At 38.2% G+C, this 20,000-nt stretch overlaps 1 protein-coding gene across 9 annotated transcripts in view; it reads right to left on the bottom strand.

Moving 5' to 3' along the window:
- Positions 1–14,676, bottom strand: part of LOC106872257 (nucleoside hydrolase) — a 39,937-nt gene extending 25,261 nt beyond the window's left edge. For 2 of the 9 annotated variants that reach the window (XM_089339814.1, XM_089339812.1), the window contains exon 1: positions 9,905–10,038. In XM_089339814.1, the coding sequence (XP_089195940.1) occupies positions 9,905–9,984 (80 nt within the window). In that variant the 5' untranslated portion in view covers positions 9,985–10,038. Of the gene's footprint in view, positions 1–1,957; positions 2,223–7,774; positions 8,289–9,904; positions 10,039–14,652 lie in introns of those variants that run through there. The other 7 variants (XM_014919211.3, XM_089339813.1, XM_089339815.1 and 4 more) reach the window with 7 other exon arrangements.
- Between the last annotated feature and the right edge of the window lie 5,324 nt (positions 14,677–20,000).

Below are 20,000 nucleotides of genomic sequence, written 5' to 3'. Positions count from 1 at the left end.
GCCCATAATTGTTGTTGTGATACCCATGCCAGTGGCATGTAAAAAGCACCAATTGATTGTGGCCGCTGCCAGCCTCCTCTGGCCCCTGTGCTGGTGGCACGTAAAAAGCAACCACTACACTCATGGAGTGGTTGGCATTAGGAAGGGCATCCATCTGTAGAAACACTGCAAGATCAGACAGGAGCCTGGTGCAGCCTCCTGTTTCGTGACAATTTTCTTGGTTAATGACCTTAACTTTCTTGGTTAATGTTTACAACCTCTTAAACGGCATACATTACGATTATAAAGTAATTTGTGGGGAAAATATTTTCCAAGGGCTGGGGAGAGGACTGCGGAAAATTCACAAGATCCGAATTTTCCCCTCATAACTGTATATATGTGTGTGTATGTGTGTGTGTGTGTGTGTGTGTGTGTGTGTGTGTATACATGTGTATATACAAGCGTGTATATATATCCGATCACCATATATGTATATATATATATATATATATTTCTATATATATATATAGAGAGAGAGAGAGAAAGTAATAACGAGTGAATGAGAATGAAGGGTTAAAAATGCGTAAAAATAATTGAAAATGAAACAAAATTGAAGCCAAAACACTAAAAAATTATTGAAAGTGGGTAGAAATAAACACTACGTAGTGTAGTAGTACTACGCTAGGATATCTGTAGAAAGTTGAATGTGATTTCGAAATATAACGAAGAAAAATTCGGATCTTGGGAATTTTCCTAAAGTCCTCTCCCCACCTCAAGATTTTCCCCACAAATTACTTTATAATCGTAACGTATGCCGTTTGAAAGGTATTTATATAAAATTTCATTGAAAAAATCTCATTTTCCTAAAAGTTACAAGGGAAAAACTGGGATCTTGTGAATTTTCCGAGGTACTCTCTCCCCACCCTCTTGAAAAAGATTTTGCCCACAAATTTCTTTATAATCGTAATGTACGCCGTTTGAAAAGTATTTCTATAAAATTTCATTGAAAAAAAAAACCTATTTTCCTAAAAGTTATGAGGGAAAAACTCGGATCTTGTGAATTTTCCGAGGTCCTCTCCCCACCCTCCCGTTGCTTTCCGCGCATTTTTCTTTTCTTTCTCATATTCGTTTCCTACACATTTTTTTAACACCCATTGCACTATTTTTTTCTGATTTTCGTTTCCGGGTCAAGTTGTAAACATTAACCATTTTCTTTAATGTAAACATCGATCAAAGTACCCTGAGTGTGCAGATGTATGATCAAACGTAATCCAATCGTGCCCTTCCCGACATTTTGTACACATAGGACTATGTTGTTCAACGAGCCCTTTGTGTTCAAAGATTATAGGGTGTGATTGGAGTGAATGTAGTTATGATTTTTAGATGGTTGAGAAACACATAGATGTTCCCTTTACTGCGTATGTTTATTCGTATTCCACGCTCTGCCGGTGCTCTAGTAATAATTGTCTGCCATGAATTTTGTACTGTTATGTAAATGTGCTTGTGCTGTGGGACATTACTTAATTGTTTTATTTATTAAGCCTTCAGCTTTTATCATTATAGTTTAGGAATGAAAAGATGGGAGAAGCCTTATTAAGTGTTCAACAATAATAATGAAACCAGTCAGTTCGTTCCTCATCCATTCAAAACTGCCGAAAAACCTCCATCCTTACGGTCATAACTCGTAGGCTTTGAACATGAAGGTTGTAACTAAACACTGCAAGAGGTAGTTTTCATCAACTTCGTCTGCTATGGGTTAGTGTTAGGGAAAAAGTCAAAATTGAAGAATTTGGGGGGAGGGGAAATTTTGACAATGCCGATTTTTGGCACAGTAAAAAAAAATATTGGGTTTTACACACACACACACACTGTACTTTGGGAGAGTAATTTTGCTACGTACAAAAACGAAGATAGATAGATAGATAGACAGATATGCGTACACAATGAAATATAATCATAAAATTGATAAAATACTAACGAATTCATTCGATTGAAGATGTTAATTACACGAGGTAGGTTACGTAACGTTCTCTTCGTTATTCCAAGAAGTCGCATGATATAGCTCCCCCTTTGAGAATTACGAGAAAGAAAGAAATAAAGAAAGGGAGGAAAACGCGACCGCGTGTGACAATAAACTTTGATGCTGCCAATCTGAGTTGAGGTTGTTTTTCCAAGTTAAAATTGAGACAACAAACGTGTTTATACAGAAGACAACTCCTCCCCACAATAACATTTAGAAATGTAAGTGGAACGAAATGATTTCATTCCGAAATCGACACACTTTGATAAACTCAAGTGTTTGGATTCCTAACTCCTCTAAAACAATGTCAAAATTGGGATATTGAGATCGGAGAACGTTTCTCTTAGCAGCTGATTTGACTGCAGTTAATTATTTGAGTTATTTATTTCCAACTTCACGATACTCATTATAAACTTGATTATACACATCTCTCCAGTTTTGTTTCAAAATGAGAAATGATCTTGATACGAGGGATTATTGCTGTTTAAACCCATGTTGTTTTTGTTTGATCCCAAGTCAGCCCTTAGAAAATAATTTTGAATGTTTAGTTCAGCTCAAGGTAATTTTTCAGATTAACACCCGCACGATCTTCACTAGGGTGTTAGGGTTATGGTTTTAGGGTTAGAGTTAGTGTTTAGGGTTAGGGACGGAATTCCCCAACCCTGACCCTAAAACCCTAGTGAAGATCGTGCGGGTGTTAATCTGAAAAATTACCCAATGAAGCAAATTTATAATAAAAAAAATACTCTAATAGAAACCATGCCTTTTTCTTTTCTTCAGATACTATCTACAACTGTGCCATCATTTCCAGAGCCCGGTAAAAAGTGTTTTCAACACCTACTTTTGACAAGGCAAATACATTCACTTTCACGTGGGCTCCTAAAAAAGATATATATTTATATAAATACGATAGCGTGTAACTTATTTAATTTCATCAATCGCAGTGAATAGCACAGGGTTTATTATTATTGTTGAGTGCATTGGTTTATCCGTTTTTTTTTTCGCTCTTTATCTTTCATTGATATACACCTGTAAGAACGACCGTGCGAACCAAAGGAGAAATGGTGATGAATGGAAAACAGCCTCCTTTTTAAACGCGTCACACGGTCGACAAAAATATATAAAGATATGTTATAATTCTATAATAGAGAATTCGTAAATGCCAGTAAGGAAGACGATAGGAACACAACCGATAGAGATGCTTAACAGTAAGATTTATTGGAGCATTAAAATGTATGTCTGTGTGTGTGTGAATGCGACATAATAAGACAGGCCGTCATGTAAAGAAGAGTGTGTGCACGTAATACATGTATGTGAATGCGAGAGATACATAGTATTGATAAGAGTCAGTAACACGTATAAGAATATATACCAGTTCTTAGTTAGAGTACACAGTAGTATTGATAATCTGTATGTAAGATGTTAAGGCGTTAAGGCAGAGCGTTCACTCGTCGTGAAGTTGGGGCTTCTATGCCGCGCCGGATTCCTGAATACAGATGTTCTTCGCAGGCTGAATTCTGGCTGTTATTTCCGTTGTGAAGAAATCACACAAACAGGGTCGAGAAGAGAAGCTGCGGTGGCTGTTTGGTAGCTGTTGGTAGCTTGTGTACGTAGAAGTCATGTTGACGCTGTTGGGGACGATGCTTGTAGTCGTAGAGTCGTGTTGCTGCTGGCGACGTCGGTGGCGATGCTTGTAGTTCGTAGTGGTTGTTGATGTCGTCACTGGAAACTGGCTGGTTGGTTGGTGTTGTGTTACGCGTGTGTGGTCAGCGACCAGATCTAGGAGATCTAAGGTGCGACGACTTGACGGGTATCTAGCAGGCTATTTATAGGAAAATAGGGGCTCCAGGAAAGCATTAGAAGAACACTCTCACGTGACCTTATTAGGGGCTACGGTTGGTCGGTTTGCGTCCTGGGGCGAACGGGTGGAGATAATTGCCGCCCAAATAATAGTCAGTCAGGTGATGGACACAGCAAGCTGCTCTCTGCTACGCCCGCACTTGATTATATATTCTAGTGAGAGAAGTGTTCACTACACACCGAAGTTTGGGTGATAGGAAGCAAGTAAGACAGGAAAAGATTACATTGGTCTTCATTGGTATGTTCAAAATAGTGCACTCCGAGAATAATTTTCCCATCATATATTATCAAAGTAAATGAAAATATAACTAGAAAATAACAGACTGATTACAGGGGTTGAGCAATGAGCTGCTGGTTTATGTCGGGATGTCATTCTCCGTACAGTAAGGGAGAACGCCCCACAGCTCTACCACTTTGCTTGGTAAGCTTATCGGAAGCCCTTCTACCTCTCCTTTGGTGACCATCTCATCTCGTCTACCTTTGGAGTTCAACGGGTGACCCGTACGGATCAGCTCTATTTGCACTGGGTATTGATGATGTTACCAAAATGAGAGCTAACTTGGACTTAAATGTCTGGTATCTTAATGATGCGGAGTGGGGGGGGCTCATGATAAGGTCCTTGCAGCCGCGAGGACGATGATTGAAGAACTTGGTCGTAGGGATTTCAGCGTCAGCAGTACCAAATGCGAGCTCTGGCTCCTCAACCATCCAGCCACATCAGCAGACTGTAAAACCTGTTTACGGTTTCCTTCCCCTCTACCACGGTTCCTCCCTCATCAGTGTGGTGATTTCTTGGAGCCTCAATTACTGACCGAGCTTTCGAGTCATCTTTCGATCCAAGATGGCTAATCTTGACCAATTATTAAAAAAACTTTGAAGCAATTGAGTTCCAAGGTGAAAATTATCAAACTTTAAACCTCTATAACTATTTTTAAATTTTTTTCCTGGAAGAAGTGAAATAACTCCAGCAATTCAGCTTGGAAAACTACAGTAATGTACCAAATTTTAAAATTTTCAATAAACTTTGATTTTTGAAATCTTGGCAGCCAAACAGAAAAGATCCGAAATTGCTAAGTCATTATTTTTCTCGGGGCTGATGCACTCCCACACGTGCTCTTATTCCTGCAGTCATCATTCTCTTGTTCAACCTGGTTACTAAAAAGTTCTCCACCATGGTTATACATGGTCACATGGCCTGCTAGAAATAACGACCAAACCTCCTTCATATTAAGTCCAAAATTTAACTGTCCCACATTGCACAAAGATAGCCCAAAGTTTTTTTTTGGGGGGGGGGGTTACACACACATGGATGTATTCGTTTTTTTTTTTTTCTTTTCCTTGTTTTCAATATTTTCATTTCGAAATGTGAGGTGTATACTCTATAGTATTTATTTGATCATGCCAAAAATGCTACTGAAAAAAGTTCGTTGCAGAGTAATGAAAAAAGCGTCAGACAGGCACACACACACACACACACACACACACAAACATAGTTTTAAATATAAGGTGATCATATATTAAAGCAGGGATGGCCATATATTAGATGATTATTATGTAGAATCTACTCGATGAGAGCTAATCTGGGGTTTAAACAACTAATGCCTCTTTATTTCGGTATGCAGACTGGTAGAATCGATAGAGTAATGGAAAGACAAAGTGCTCTTGATCAGAGAGGATAAAATACTAATTAAATACTAGGTATCGATTAAATCGACTACATCTCTCCTTCAAAAATATGCACCCATATTAGAAATTATTTATTTATTATATCAGAAATTATATAAGTTACTGGTTTCTAATTTAGAAATAATATAATTGAATAAGGAAAACTCGGATTTATCGCATGGAATCAACTTCCTACTTACCCGCAAATACCTTACTTTGGTGGTTCGGAAGAGGAGGAAGCCGTCAACCACCCACCCATCCACCCACCCCCGGATATTTTGGAAATTTTTCTTTTTTCATAGAATGAATTACGGCGAGCTCCTAATATGCCACAAAACGCCTTTTTTGTCCGGAAAATGGAGGTGGGGTGGAACCCTCGGAAACCCACCCCCTAATTTCACACAGAAAGTTACCCCATCCCCGCCCCACCCAAATTTCACAGGGAAAATTTTTTTTGGCAAATTTTTACACGGGGGTCAGTACTTGTTGGCAAGGGAACCTTTCCAGCAGCACTCGTCCTTTTAGAAATAACAGCCAAATCTCCCTAGCCACACTGCACCGTCTTTGTTGAGCAAAACGTACCCGGACGGTATTCTTTCGTTATCTTTAGTGTGTGTGCGCGCGCGCATGTGTGTATGTATGTGTGTATATATGTGTGTGTATATATGTATGTGTGTGTATATATATATGTGTGTGCATGCGTGTGGCGATATCAATGCCCTATTTCGGAATCAATGGAACTACCTTTTGGTTAAACCTCTAATTTTTACAAGTGCACCTTTACCATTAACAAAAATTTTTTTTGCATATTTGTAATCTTCGACATCTCAATAAAACCTAGGAATCTGAAGAAGTTTTTTTAAAAATGCATTTTTGAAGGTGAAGTGTGAAACTGCATTAGTCCCATTTCTTTACCTATATTTTTAGATAGCATTTTGCAGAAATACCATTTTGAGAGTGTGGATTACATTAGATTGAAAATTGAAACAAGTTTGAAAAGAATAAGTGAAGATGCTAAAGTTTAGTGCTAACGAAGTCTGGGCAGAATAGATGAAGAATGATAAACTCTTCTTTAAAAATGTGTGAAACAGCTAAAAGTATATTATTTACATTATTTACATTTGACGGATATTTGTCCTCATCTTTGTTAACACAACGTTTCATCAGATGTACTTGTAAAAATTTACCAATTTTTATAGATACAAGACCATACATTTAGGGTCGTTGTTGTTGGCATTCCGTCGCTTACGACTTCGAGGGTTCCAGTTGATCCGATCAACGGAACAGCCTGCTCGTGAAATTAACGTGCAAGTGGCTGAGCACTCCACAGACACGTGTACCCTTAACGTAGTTCTCGGGGATATTCAGCGTGACACAGTGTGACAAGGCTGACCCTTTGAATTACAGGCACAACAGAAACAGGAAGTAAGAGTGAGAGAAAGTTGTGGTGAAAGAGTACAGCAGGGTTCGCCACCATCCCCTGCTGGAGCCTCGTGGAGCTTTAGGTGTTTTCGCTCAATAAACACTCACAACACCCGGTCTGGGAATCGAAACCGCGATCCTATGACCGCGAGTCCGCTGCCCTAACCACTGGGCCATTGCGCCTCCATTTAGGATCAAGAAGGGGTTAATTGATTAAATCAACCCCAGTACTTTGCTGACAGTTTATTTAGTAATCTTTCGACTGATTATAAAATGAAAAAAGGCAGTGAGCTGGCAGAATCGGTAGCACGCTGGGCAAAATGCTTAACGGCGTTTAGACCGTCTTTACGTTCGGAGTTCAAATTCTGCCGAGATCGACTTTATCTTTCATCCTTTCGGTATCGATAAAACAAGTAGCAGTTGAGTACTGGACTCGATATAATTAACTTCTTGTTTAGAAACATAATCTCCGTAAAATAATAATAAAATGAAAGCAAAAAAAATTGACTGTGGTAGAAAATCAAAAGTTTGTTTATTTTTTTTTAATTTGCAAAATTTTGCAAAATTCATTGAAAACATGAATTACAAGAGATTTTGATGGGGACAAAAAGTGCTGTCCCTATTTGACACGTTCGCCTTCAACCTCGTAATTGACGAAAAACAGTTGACATTAGTATGATTTGGGCATAACTACAGTGAACACAACAACTTCCATCCAGGATTTTCCAATCCTCAGACCATTCTGCCAAATATGCATCATTTTTTTTTTTTTAAGACGTAAGAAAACAGTAGTATAATATATTAAAAACAAACCACGTTGAAACTTACCCCATAATCCGTGCAGGAGTTGTTGATCTATACACACATAAGTGTCTGTGAGGAATGCGTAGCTTTAAGGCGAGAAGTGGTAGATGAAACACTCACACACTGACACACACACATGCATATACATACATACATACATGTATGCTATACACCATTTTAAACTTGTTATTATTATCTGTGTACGTGTGTGTGAGTGAGAGAGAGAGAGAGAGAGAGAGAGAGAAGAGAGAGAGAGAGAGAGAGAGGTCCTATAACTGTTATTCTATCTACTTTTGTAAGGTCTTCCCTATTGCTGTCACATGTTGAGATTTTAACATTACGTCAAAATTTTCAAATTTAGTATATTAAAATAATTTTCCACGTTAAATCCGATTTTGTTATTTATTTGTTCCAGAAAAATTGTAGAAAAATGTTACTGAGGTTTAAAGTGTAATCAATTTTACCTAATCAGAAAACAGGATTTGGAAGGTGGCATTTTCTGCGTGATAGTTGCATGAGAGCTGATTGTAATTTCTTTTCGTGATAGAGTCTTTTACTTGTTTCTGTCATTTAACTGCGGCCATGCTGGAGCACCGCCTTTTAGTCGAAGAAATCGATCCCCAGGACTTTTGGTACTTATTCTATCGCTCTCTTTTGCTGAACCGCTAAGTTACGGGAACATAAACATACCAACATCGGTTGTCAAGCAATAGTGGTGGGGGGGACAAAGACACACACACACACACACACACACACACACACACATATATATATATATATATATATATATATATATATAGGAAAAAATTAAGGTACTCAGAAATCTGGATGTTGGTACATTTACAGATTTTTATTAATGTCACATATTAAATAAAGCGCTTTTCACCTAGTCGTGTAGGATTTTCAAAAAAACAATTTGAAAATCCTACACGACTAGGTGAAAAGCGCTTTATTTAATATGTGACATTAATAAAAATCTGTAAATGTACCAACATCCAGATTTCTGAGTACCTTAATTTTTTTCTATATAATTTCTGTACATCACCTCCAAACCTTCCAATATATATATATATATATACACGATGGGCTTCTAGTTTCCGTCTACCAAATCCACTCACTAGGCTTTGGTCGACCTGAGGCTATAGTAGAAGACACTTGTCCAAGGTGCCACGCAGTGGGACTGAACCCATAACCATGTGGTTCGTAAGCAAGCTTCTTACCATACAGCCACACCTGAATAAAGTCATATGAAACGGTCGAACAGACATGTAAATAATTCAAAAAGGTAAAAAAAAATCCTCAGCAAAGTTTTTTGGCGAAAAATTGCACAAATCTGTCCTGATCAAGAGGCCTATCTGTCGGGGAAGGCATTCTGACATGGAATAAATAAAAATTTATATAAGACATTCTATTATAAAAATTGCCTGACAACGGTGGGCTATTCAGCTAGTGTAATATATAATATACATAACATGATATATCATAACCCGTCGAACCTGTTTGATTACACTTTCCTTTACACTGTACTACGATCCGCTTACTAGACGCCTGAAATAAAACCTGAGCTGATTCTGATCATAGGATGTTTACTGGATCGAAGTTGCCGAAGGGCATATTTTGACTTAAGACGAAATGGTCACGTTTGCAACGCGTGATGATTACGGCTTAAATGATAAAAAAAAGACAGGCGCGAACGGTGCTACTTTCGCGTGCGGTCTACCGCAGTATCCTGTCTACGCTGTGAAATTACTTTTAGCGTGTGGTCTATCTTTTCCTACCCTTTTACACTTTGGCGTGCACTGCACACATTATACCAGTCATTTACCGTATTGGAAGACTTTCCTGTTAGAGATCGCCAGCTCTAAAATCTCGCACAAACTCAAATTGCAGTGCAACCTGTTGATGTCCGTATAATGAAAAAAAAAAAAACCGGTTATCTTTCCGAATAGAACGCGAAGTTTGACACCCTTTTCGAGGAGAACGAAATATAGGCCGGTATTCTCCATTTCTGTCACGTTTTCGTTTTTCTTGCATGACGCTACCACATCGATGACAAGGTAGGATACTGCAGTAGACCGCACGCCAAAGTAGCACCAGCGCGAACTTTGGTTTTAGAAAGTATATGTGAGGAATTGATAATAAAGCCAAACTCACGTGCAGCCACTAGAGAAGATGATATATAATAGTATTGGATAGTATATTATATAAGTAGACGATAGTCTTATGACACACATCACATATATCAACGGGTGATCTGAAATGGATCGGTATTAAAAAAAAGACAAAAATAACAATCACTCGGCGGTGACAGCTGTATAAATAATATAAAAGCCGATATAAATGTTGGTTGATCGATTGGGTTCACTTCACGCATTACGTTGCATACAGAAAGTGTAACGTGTTCCTCCATCAGAGGTGCTACCCATCCCTGATAACCCATACACTTTGGTTCCACAAAGCACCTAAATCTCACCTGTAGCTTCAAGTAGCTGTTTGCAACGCCAGCCACACCCTGGCAAATTGCTTCACCAGGCGGGATAAACCTGGTGAGGGGACCCAACGGGTAAGTAGTTCTTGATGAGTTAGGGTTTGCTTACCTATGCATGCTAAGGCTGGCGGACTCTACAGAAGGAACTTTCATAGATCAACTGAGAAGAAGGCGGTCGCGCAGCGCATTGTAGAGTGCAAAGATGAGAGAAGCAAGACGTCTTGGTCACTCACTGCATCCGTCTGCATTCCCAATCGTCTTGACTTGGTTTCGACTTGGTTATTCATGTCATTATTTTGCATAAACATCAGGATAATTATTTTATGTATGCCGTCATCATCCTTGCACGTGTTCAGTGCACTGCTGGGCGAAGGCCTTAGCATGTTCCCTCCACCAATTACAGTCTGATGTTTTCCTCATCCATGTTTGGGTGCCGAAGAATTTGTAGTGGACTTCATTTAGGCTTCGATTTCCTTTAACATTTCAACTTTTCCCACGGAGAAACATTAAGTTGACAGCAATAAAATGAAGACATGGCGTTTGCTATGTTGAGTTATGTCTTTGTCACTTCACCCTTCTAACCTCTTCTAGCCCATGAAAAAATAACAGAACCTCCAACGAAACCAATTGTTCTCAACAATATGTCTCTCCTTCTAATTAGTTTTGTATAGTTATAATAAATACTAGAACTCCGTAAGCCAAAACAAACCACCTTGAATGACTATAAGAAAATCATGTCTCCTAGTCGGACAGGGGGAGGGGGTGACGTTGGGATTCTGATCCGGAAAAGTTTGGCTCTGCAGACACGTGCAATCTTTGTAAACCCAGAAGGTGGTTCGGTCGTTCTGGATCTGACTTTCAGTGGTAAGGCCTTCAAGTTGATCGGTATTTACGCGTCTTGCACAACAGGTAAACGGAATGAGTTCTATCGACGCCTGGAGGATTTTCTCATGACGTCAAAGACAATAGTAATGTTAGGAGACTTGAACACTATTCTAGACGCACGCCTAGATAACGTTGGCTCAACCGTTATCTGAAGCGATTTAGGCGGGCAGATCGATTCAGACTCGACAATTCGAGCGTTCCAATGTGGATTTGGAGTAATACCGACGGATCTCTCAGGTCTTATATAGACAGGATAGTAGTGAATACTAGAGATAGGTCCTCCTTTAGCTGTCCAGTTACTGGAAGTTGAACAAAACCCTATTGGCTTGCGAAACATACCGTAGCCAGATTAAGGAGTTAGTCATGCGGGCACTCATCGGCACCGTGTTGAATAACCATTGGTGGGTTGCCCTCAAAAGAGCCATTCGACTTGAGTCTATTAGAAACCCAACGTGACGTAGATACTACGATAAGGTCTGTGGTAAACGAACAAGGACAGGAGATCGACGGACAAGATGTGTAAGACCTTTCAGGAGCATTTCACTGCGTTGTTCAGGAGGGGCGGTACGCTAGACCATGGGGATACCCTTCGTGATTTCCTGGCCCGCGGCCCGCGTCTCTCGGAACGTGAGGAGGAGGGCTATGAAGGGCCGATCACGGCTGCGGAGGTCTTAGAGGTGCTTTCCGAGTGCCCCGGGGACAAGTCGCCGGGACTGAATGGTCTTCCTTACGAACTTTATAAGAGTATGCCAGACTTATTCGGGAACATACTGGCCGGTGTATATGCGAACTGGCAAGGGGAATGACATTAATAATCGTAGACCCATAACTGAGATGTCGCCCAGGGTGTGGCAAGCCAAAGAGTCGGCCCTGCACAAGGCCATATTCCGATACAAATGGAGACACCCAAGTGTGGTGCCGCAGCAGCTAGAGGCGGAAGGGATTACATCTGTGTAGGTTGGAGATGAAGAGTAGGTGAAGCCCCCGAACGCTCGGTGCACAACACTGTGGGAAAAAGGAAAAGTGACCACGATCAGTACTCTGAATAATGTATCAGTGGATGAAACGCTGCGTCATGTCGTGGATATTCTTTGGCATAAGGCCGGAAATTTTGGGGGAGGGGGCCAGTCGATTAGATCGACCCAGTAAGCAACTAGTACTTAATCTATCAATCCCGAAAGGATGAAAGGTAAAGTCGACCTTGGTAGAATTTGAACTCAGAACGTAAAGACAGACAAAATACTGCTAAGCATTTCGTCCGACGTGCTAACCTTTCTGCCAGCTCGCTGCCTTGATGTCCTGGATATTTGATGGGTGATTGGCTCTTCCGATGACGAAGGGGAGGAAGAAGGCGGCCCCGTGAGATCTTTAAGGGAACGTCGCTCCCTCCCCCAGGTAGATGGACGACTACGAGGCAGAACAGGAGAGCAGTGATCTTTAGATCAGGAGAAGGCGCGTGGGGGAAGGAAGACCGAAAGGAGGGAGAGATGACGTCACGTCGGCGAGTGAGAAGAAAATATTCCCTCTTTTTCATGCTATCTGCGACAGAGGCGAGAGGTGACAAGTGTTATGAATTGAACAATCTGTCTGCGGTACCCGTTTTGTAAGTCGTGGTAAGAACGACTTTATTTATATGCCTTCAAACTACAAAAATTGGCACGACGATATGAAAATGTGTCTAATCCTAACAACACTAGCTGCAGGAGAACATGAGCGTTACAGCAATTACGTACTCCTGAAAAAAAAACCTTCTGACATAAACTTTAAAAATACAATGAACATACTGTGTAAAATTTTTAGCGAGAAGAGCTCGTGGATCTATTTCAAAACGGGGGCACCAGTATTTTCTTAACGAACCACTAACGAAACTTGGGACACTGGTAGAATGTGTCATATAAAACATCTTTTACTCTTAGTCTTCTTAACAAAAAAACGTACATCGCAAGTTATTCCATGTTAAAGTTGTCGTATTTCTGTAATTTCAACCAATCACTGACGTCTATTCAGCTGAATAGAGTTACTGCTGGGCGGTCATAAAAATGTTATTCCCTGTGACATATTCCATTCGGTTTAATCGTAATTTATAAGCATATATTGTTTATATAATAAATTACGCTGTGCGTATCTATGTGTGTAACAATTTTAGAGTTCGGATTCTAGAGTTAGGGTTAGGGTTAACAGTCTAGTTAGGGTTAGGGGATTAATACGATATACACCGTTACAGCGCTAACTGTTTTCAACTGAATAGACGTCAGTGATTAGTAGAAATTATCGAAATAAGACAATTTTTTACATGAAATAAATTCGAATACAAACATTTTTTTCTGTTCTATAATACAAAATAGATAAGTATACGAAGTTTGAAAGTCTTTCGGTACCAAAAACACTACATAAAACATAAATGAAAACTGGTGCCCCCGTTTTCAAATAGATCCGCTAGTAGAGTTAACAGAGAATGTGGAAAGTTCAAACTGGACGAATTAACGCCAAATATATTCAAGTGTTTCATATTTACTCAGGGACTAATTGCAGAAAAGGATGCAGAAGTACGAACAAGAATTCTCGCTAAGCTGAAACAAAGCCAAGCTGTAACCTAACTACAAGTGTCAGTAAAGTGTGAAAGAATAGTAAGTTTTAAGACACGAACAGAGAAAATTGGACATAAAGATTGCTCCCAAGTGAAACAGGTAAATTTTCAGAAAATAGAATAAACAAGATGCCATCGAAAGAAAATGGTAATGTGACAGAGAAAATTCGTAAATAGGAAAATTGAAAATATAAGAGTTAAAATGCAGTTAGATACTGGAAGTGATATTACCATTGTGAATGAAGAATCTTGGAAGTATATTGGTAAGCCAAAATTAAGTAAATCTATAAAAGTAGCACATGGTGTTATTGGTAAAAGATTGTATTTTGTAGGTGAATTTGTGTGTAACGTGACATTTCGTTTTTTTTTATTACCCACAAGGGGCTAAATATAGAGATTTATACAATACAAAAGACAGATCGCCAATCGGAGAAATAAAAGTACAAGGAAATCGAGCAACGAAGAAAAAATAAAAGAAATGAATGAAATTATGAACAATGATAAATGAGGCGCAATGTCCATTCGACCCTCAAAGTCGAGTGATTACGTTTAGACATGATTTTGGACAGTTTTTCCTCGGTTTTTTTTTTTTTTCCAAAACAAAAAGTTCACATTTTCATCTTCATCATTTTTTTATATTGTTCATACTACGTTTAATATTCTTTCTAGAAAATTTTCAAATTCTGCATGTCCCACCACGGGCGGCATTGCATTATACAACACCGGGCCGTCAATCATTGTCATCTGTTCTCGATAAGAACCCATGAACCTCGTATCTCTCGTCGTTCAGCAGAACACATCTTTGACACTCCTTGAATTCCTCCCTGAGCAGCTTCACCCTTATCAGTGGTTCTCAACTTGTTTGAGATCAGAGCACACTTGAACCCCTACAAATAATTGTGGGCGCACCATATACAAATCTCTAAAGTAAATAACACATACCTTAAGATTCTTCATTCTTTAGTTCATGGGAAACATTAGCTCGATGTATCTTGGCAATTTCTTCAATGTTTGGGTATATGTTTGAAAGACAAACTCTAAGTTTTTCATCAATGCATGTAAGTGTTCCTCGTTTTTAGTACTTGATAGTAGAAAGAGTGGAAAATCCCAATTCACATAGATATGAAGTTGAAAATTGCAGCAAAATTGTAATAGATTTTTTTAGAAATCAAAACATATTCATCTTTTACAAAAATCCAGAAAGCCTCAAGTGACAGTTCCTTATGTTTCATCATTAATCCATGGTCAGTAGATATAGCAGCAAGTTCCTCCTCTTCTATCAATGTTAATTTGAAATCATTGGGAGTTTCCACGAATGGGTTTCTGATCCAGTCATATTGTTCAGTTTTCAGTGATGGGAAATACGAACTCAATTTTTCTTCTAAACTTGCTAAATGGTCAACTATTAACAGAAGTCTTTCATTTATGCCTGTTTCACTTTGATTTAACAATTCCCTTCGACAGCTTTTTGTTTCCAAATCTTAAGTTTTCTTTGGAAAGCTTTCATTTTGTCAGTGCACATTAGAATGTTTTCTTCTTTCCCTTGCATGCTAGTATTTAAAATAATGAGCTGCTGAAATATATCAACCAAATACTGTAACCTGGCAATCCAAAATTCGGAATGAAGAAGGTCACAAAAATTAGATTGTTTCATTTCTTCAAAGAACGCAAGAAGTTCGTGTCATAGCTCGTGTACACGGGTAAATACTTTTCCTCTTGACAGCCACCTTACTTCGGTGTGTAAAGGCAGCCGTTTGTGTTGAGAATCCAAATCGGTACAAAACTGTTCAAATATACGAGATTTGACAGGTCTTGTTTTAATAAAGTTTACCACCTGAACAACTTGATCTAAAACTTCTTTTAATTCCTCTCCTAATGTTTTTGTCATCAAGACTTCTCTATGAAGAAAGCAGTGAGTAACGATAACATTCACATTTTTTTTTTCTTACAAAAGCTGAGACCCTTAACACAGCCTACCATAGAAGGGGCTCCATGATAACTGCCATTTATCGAAGTATGTATTCAGAATGTTGAAAACGTCCTCTCATTTTGTAGTGACACTTAATTCATTGCAAAAAAGAAACTGATTTGCTATTTGATCTTCATTGATAAAACAAATGAATGTTAAGAGTTGCACTTTGTTGGTGATGTCTTTTGACTCCTCAACTTACAATGAAAAAGGTGAATACTTGAATTTATTACTACATACATTTTTCTTGATATCAGAAGACATTTCTAAAATGCGCCTATGAACTGTATCGTTGGACAGTGGAATCTTGCTTATTTCTTTTGCTACTTCATTCCCAAGTATTGTCGAGACGACCTTTTTACACACAGGCAAAATGAGTGACTCGCCTATAGTATGAGCTTTCATATTTTGTGCTATCAGTCCTGAGACTTGGTAGGAAGCGATTTGAGCTTTCTCAGAGACAGTCATTTTATTTATGAAAGAATTTGCCACTTTAGTTTGCTGTTCAGACAATCTCTTAAAATAATTTGTAGATTTATCTTGTAAATGAGGATGCTTATTTTTTAAATGTTTGCTCAGTTTACCAGGAAGCAATGATTCATTTGACATTTTATTTCCACGAGCTAAACATAGCAGCAAAGGATGGTCTTCACTTCCAGTCCATGTGAAACCAAAGCTTAAATAACTTACATCATACTTGCGAGTAGGCCGTGGTTTCAGTTTCTTATTTGAGCAGCTTACTTCACTTAAGTTTTGCTCACTTCCAGGTTCACGTTCATCAATATCACGCTTCTTTTTAATAAGACACCTATCCATTTTGTATGGGTGTACTTTTTTGCAAGTGAAAATAACAACACTTTCACTCTGAACCCCAGTTTAACACAATAGAAACATCATGTATGATACCACCGCCTGCAAGTGCCACACTGCTGCACGCTTGGCTGTTGCAGAGTCATTCAAAACGTGTTCGCAATGTGTACCGAACCTGCTTGCAGGCATGAAGCTAGCTATTCATTGCAAAGAAGAGTGCTGTTATAATTTTGAGTTGATGGAAATACCGGTATATCTGTAAGGTATAACATAAGAAAGTATCTATGCATTTACTTCTTTATATCTGAATGCACGTCTTTGGAAAATCTCATGGCGCACCTTTTGAGAACCACTGCTCTAGATTGCCAGACTTACAGTTCCAGGCTGGACAAGCTACTACTGAAATGGCAAAAGTATATTGACAATATGGGTGCATACTTTGATGAATAAAACTATTCCTTGTATTTATAAAACATCAGCAAACTTTTTTCTTTTCTACAAATTTCATACTTGACGACCTAATATATGTATGAGTGTGTGTGTGTGTGTGTGTGTGTGCGTGCAGTGTTCCACAATCGCCAGTAAAAAGCAGAGGAATTTTCTTTCTTGATGCTTCTGGTGGCACAGGTAAAATATTTGTAATATTGCTTCTCTCCAAGGTAAGGCAACAAAGAAGAATTGCAGTCGCTGTACCATTGTCTGGCTTTGCTGCCACCATTCTCCCAGAAAGACAAACAGCTCATTCTGCTTTTAAATTACCACTAAACCTGGTCACAAATGACAGTCCAATTTGTAACATAAGCAAAAGATCAGATTCACCGGAAGCGTTGTGCCAATGCCACCTTATTATTTGGGAAGAATCTGTAGCAATGACAAAAAAAAAATCTTAACTTAGGATGGGCGATTTCTCTTGATTAGGATCATGGAGCAAGTTCAGATTATCACCCTTAAACTATAATCTCTTCCCAGCAATTTTAGAACAATTGATTTAGTCCACTTGAGGGCGCTTGTTTCCACTACAGCAATAGAGCAGCAGTTACCTTTTTGGCCTGTAACTAGCATTTTTCATGATACGCCATGTTTGATCCATAACAGTTGCACTGTATTTTGTGTGTGTACACAATCAATACACTAAGTTACTTTGTTCAAAGATGTTTTCTGCATTTTAACAACACCAGTATTTTGTGTGTAAACATCCCAACATAAAATAAAATTATCTATGAAACAAAATAAGCGTCTGAAATTCTTTGCTTCAGTACATGAGACCTTCAAGCAGATCATCAATGACAAGGCATACAAGCCGGAACAGGTTTTCAATATGGACGAGACTAGCTTGTTCTGGAAGAAGATGCCTTCCAGAATGTACATCACGAAGGATGAAGCCAGAACCCCAGGTGTTCACTCTTTGGATTTGAATCATAAGGGAGTCCAAGTCTGCTAGCACCACCTCCCTCATCCAGCCTATGGATCAAGGTGTGATCTATGCCTTCAAGGCACTTTGCACTCGGAACTTTCTCTAACACCTTGTGGATACAATGGATTCAGACAAGAATTTCAAGTTAAAGGAGTACTGGTGTAACTTCATGTTCGCAGCATGCCTATCAGTCATCCACACTGCTCTTAAAGGCATGAAAAAAGAAACCTGCATGCTGGAAGGTGTGTCCAGGACTATGAGGGCTTCTCATCTGAAGGCTGTCAACAATGCAGTGAAACTGGCAATGGTTCTTGGTGGTGAAAGTTTTGACGATATTACGCAAGATGAGGTCAACGACCTCATCGATGCCCACTCTCATCATATAAGCAATGTCGTTCATTTGCAATCTTTCTTGGAAATGGAAGGATTCGTGACAGGAAGGGCATCCAGGTGTAGAAAATCTGCTGCAATGAATTGTGTCAGACTCATACAAGCATGGAAAAAAATGAATGTTAAAATAATGATGATAAAATATAGGATTCACTAAATTCCTCTAGAAAGGAGTAACAACTAAGATAGTTGTTTCTCTGTAAGAAAAGGTTGGGAGCAGCTAGTTTGATACAAGTCCAAAGAGATTTTCCTGCTACCCTGGAACATTTTGACAGTAAAATCAGAGCAAGATTATAAACTTTTGGTCAAAGAATATCAATATTAACCCTTTTGATACCAAACCTGTTTTACACCAATCCTGGTTCTATGTTACAAACTTGCTTTAAAGTGACCTTAATTAAAATCTTCCTTCAAAAGTTCATTTTAATTTATATTCCAAACAACAATTTAATAACAAAGTTATTTTACTAAACTCTTCATTATTTTGAAAATTAATTGAAACAAAAGTACTGTACTTCAAGAGAAATATGGTAAAAAAAAAGGTTAAATGGCACGATATGACTGAAAACATTTTTTTCTCATTCATCTTGTTCCAGGTAAAATATGAACTAAGTTTCTGGCAAACAAGTTTATCTTTTTAACCAGTAGAAAAATAAAATAAAAATAAACAAACACAAAAGCCAACATTCAGGACTTTAAATATTTGGTCAAATTTATTGCTTACGAAAGAGAAAAAAATTATGAAAATTTCAATCAGGTATTTTAATCTAAAATAATTAGCAAAGAAAATGTGAAAGTTTTTTTTTTTCTTTTAAAAAGAGTACAAAAATAATAAGTAGACCACGCATTCTTTTCTTTTTAAAAACTAGAAAACCATTGACAACATTCAACAAATAAAACCATTTATAAAGAGCATAGTTAATCCTCCCATGGCCTCCCCAGTTTGGAAAATTTCAATCTTATTTTTGTTAAAAATATAAGGGGAAAAAAAACAAAGAAAACAAAAATAACATTTTTAAAGCTTCAATTTTATTTGTTTTAAGTAAAAAAAAACAACAAAAGACAAATATCAGACCTAATTTTAAACTATTATTTGAATCTGTTCTCTTATTTTTTTCTTTCTTTTCATGTTTAGTTTATCTAAAAAGTACATTTTTATGCTTGCATTTTAAAACAGACTTGAGCTCAAAAGATTCAAGGAGCACAGCAAAATATAAGGCTGGACTAGTTTATTTTAGTAAAGTCGACATGCTTAACCCTTTGAACTTGCAAGTACACTGTCTCTGACCCTGGTAGGAAACACAGGCAGCGACATATAATTGTGTGTTTATGACTGAAAAGTAACGTTTCTGCTAATTAGCAAGCTATAAACACCAAACCATGTGACCACCAGCTTTTTCTTCTAAGGGTATGGTCAAATGAAATCATCATCTACATAACATCCTCTTTTCCATGCTTACATGGGTCAGATGGAATTCATTGAAGTAGATTTTATATGACAGCGTGAATTTTCTGTTACCAACCTTCACCTGTCTCTAATAATTCCTCATTGCCAGATACATTTTTCACAGAAGACTGGAAATGAACAACATTGCTTGTATGACAGTGATGCCAGTCCACAACATCATGTGATGACTAGACAAAGGTACAAACACATACACACACATATATATATTTATACAAAGGCCTTCTTTCGGTTTCTGTCTA

Source organism: Octopus bimaculoides, chromosome 22, assembly GCF_046866305.1.
Source record: "Octopus bimaculoides isolate indiv1 chromosome 22, ASM4686630v1, whole genome shotgun sequence".
Lineage (NCBI taxonomy): Eukaryota > Metazoa > Mollusca > Cephalopoda > Octopoda > Octopodidae > Octopus > Octopus bimaculoides.
This window is presented reverse-complemented; position numbering and strand designations above follow the sequence as displayed.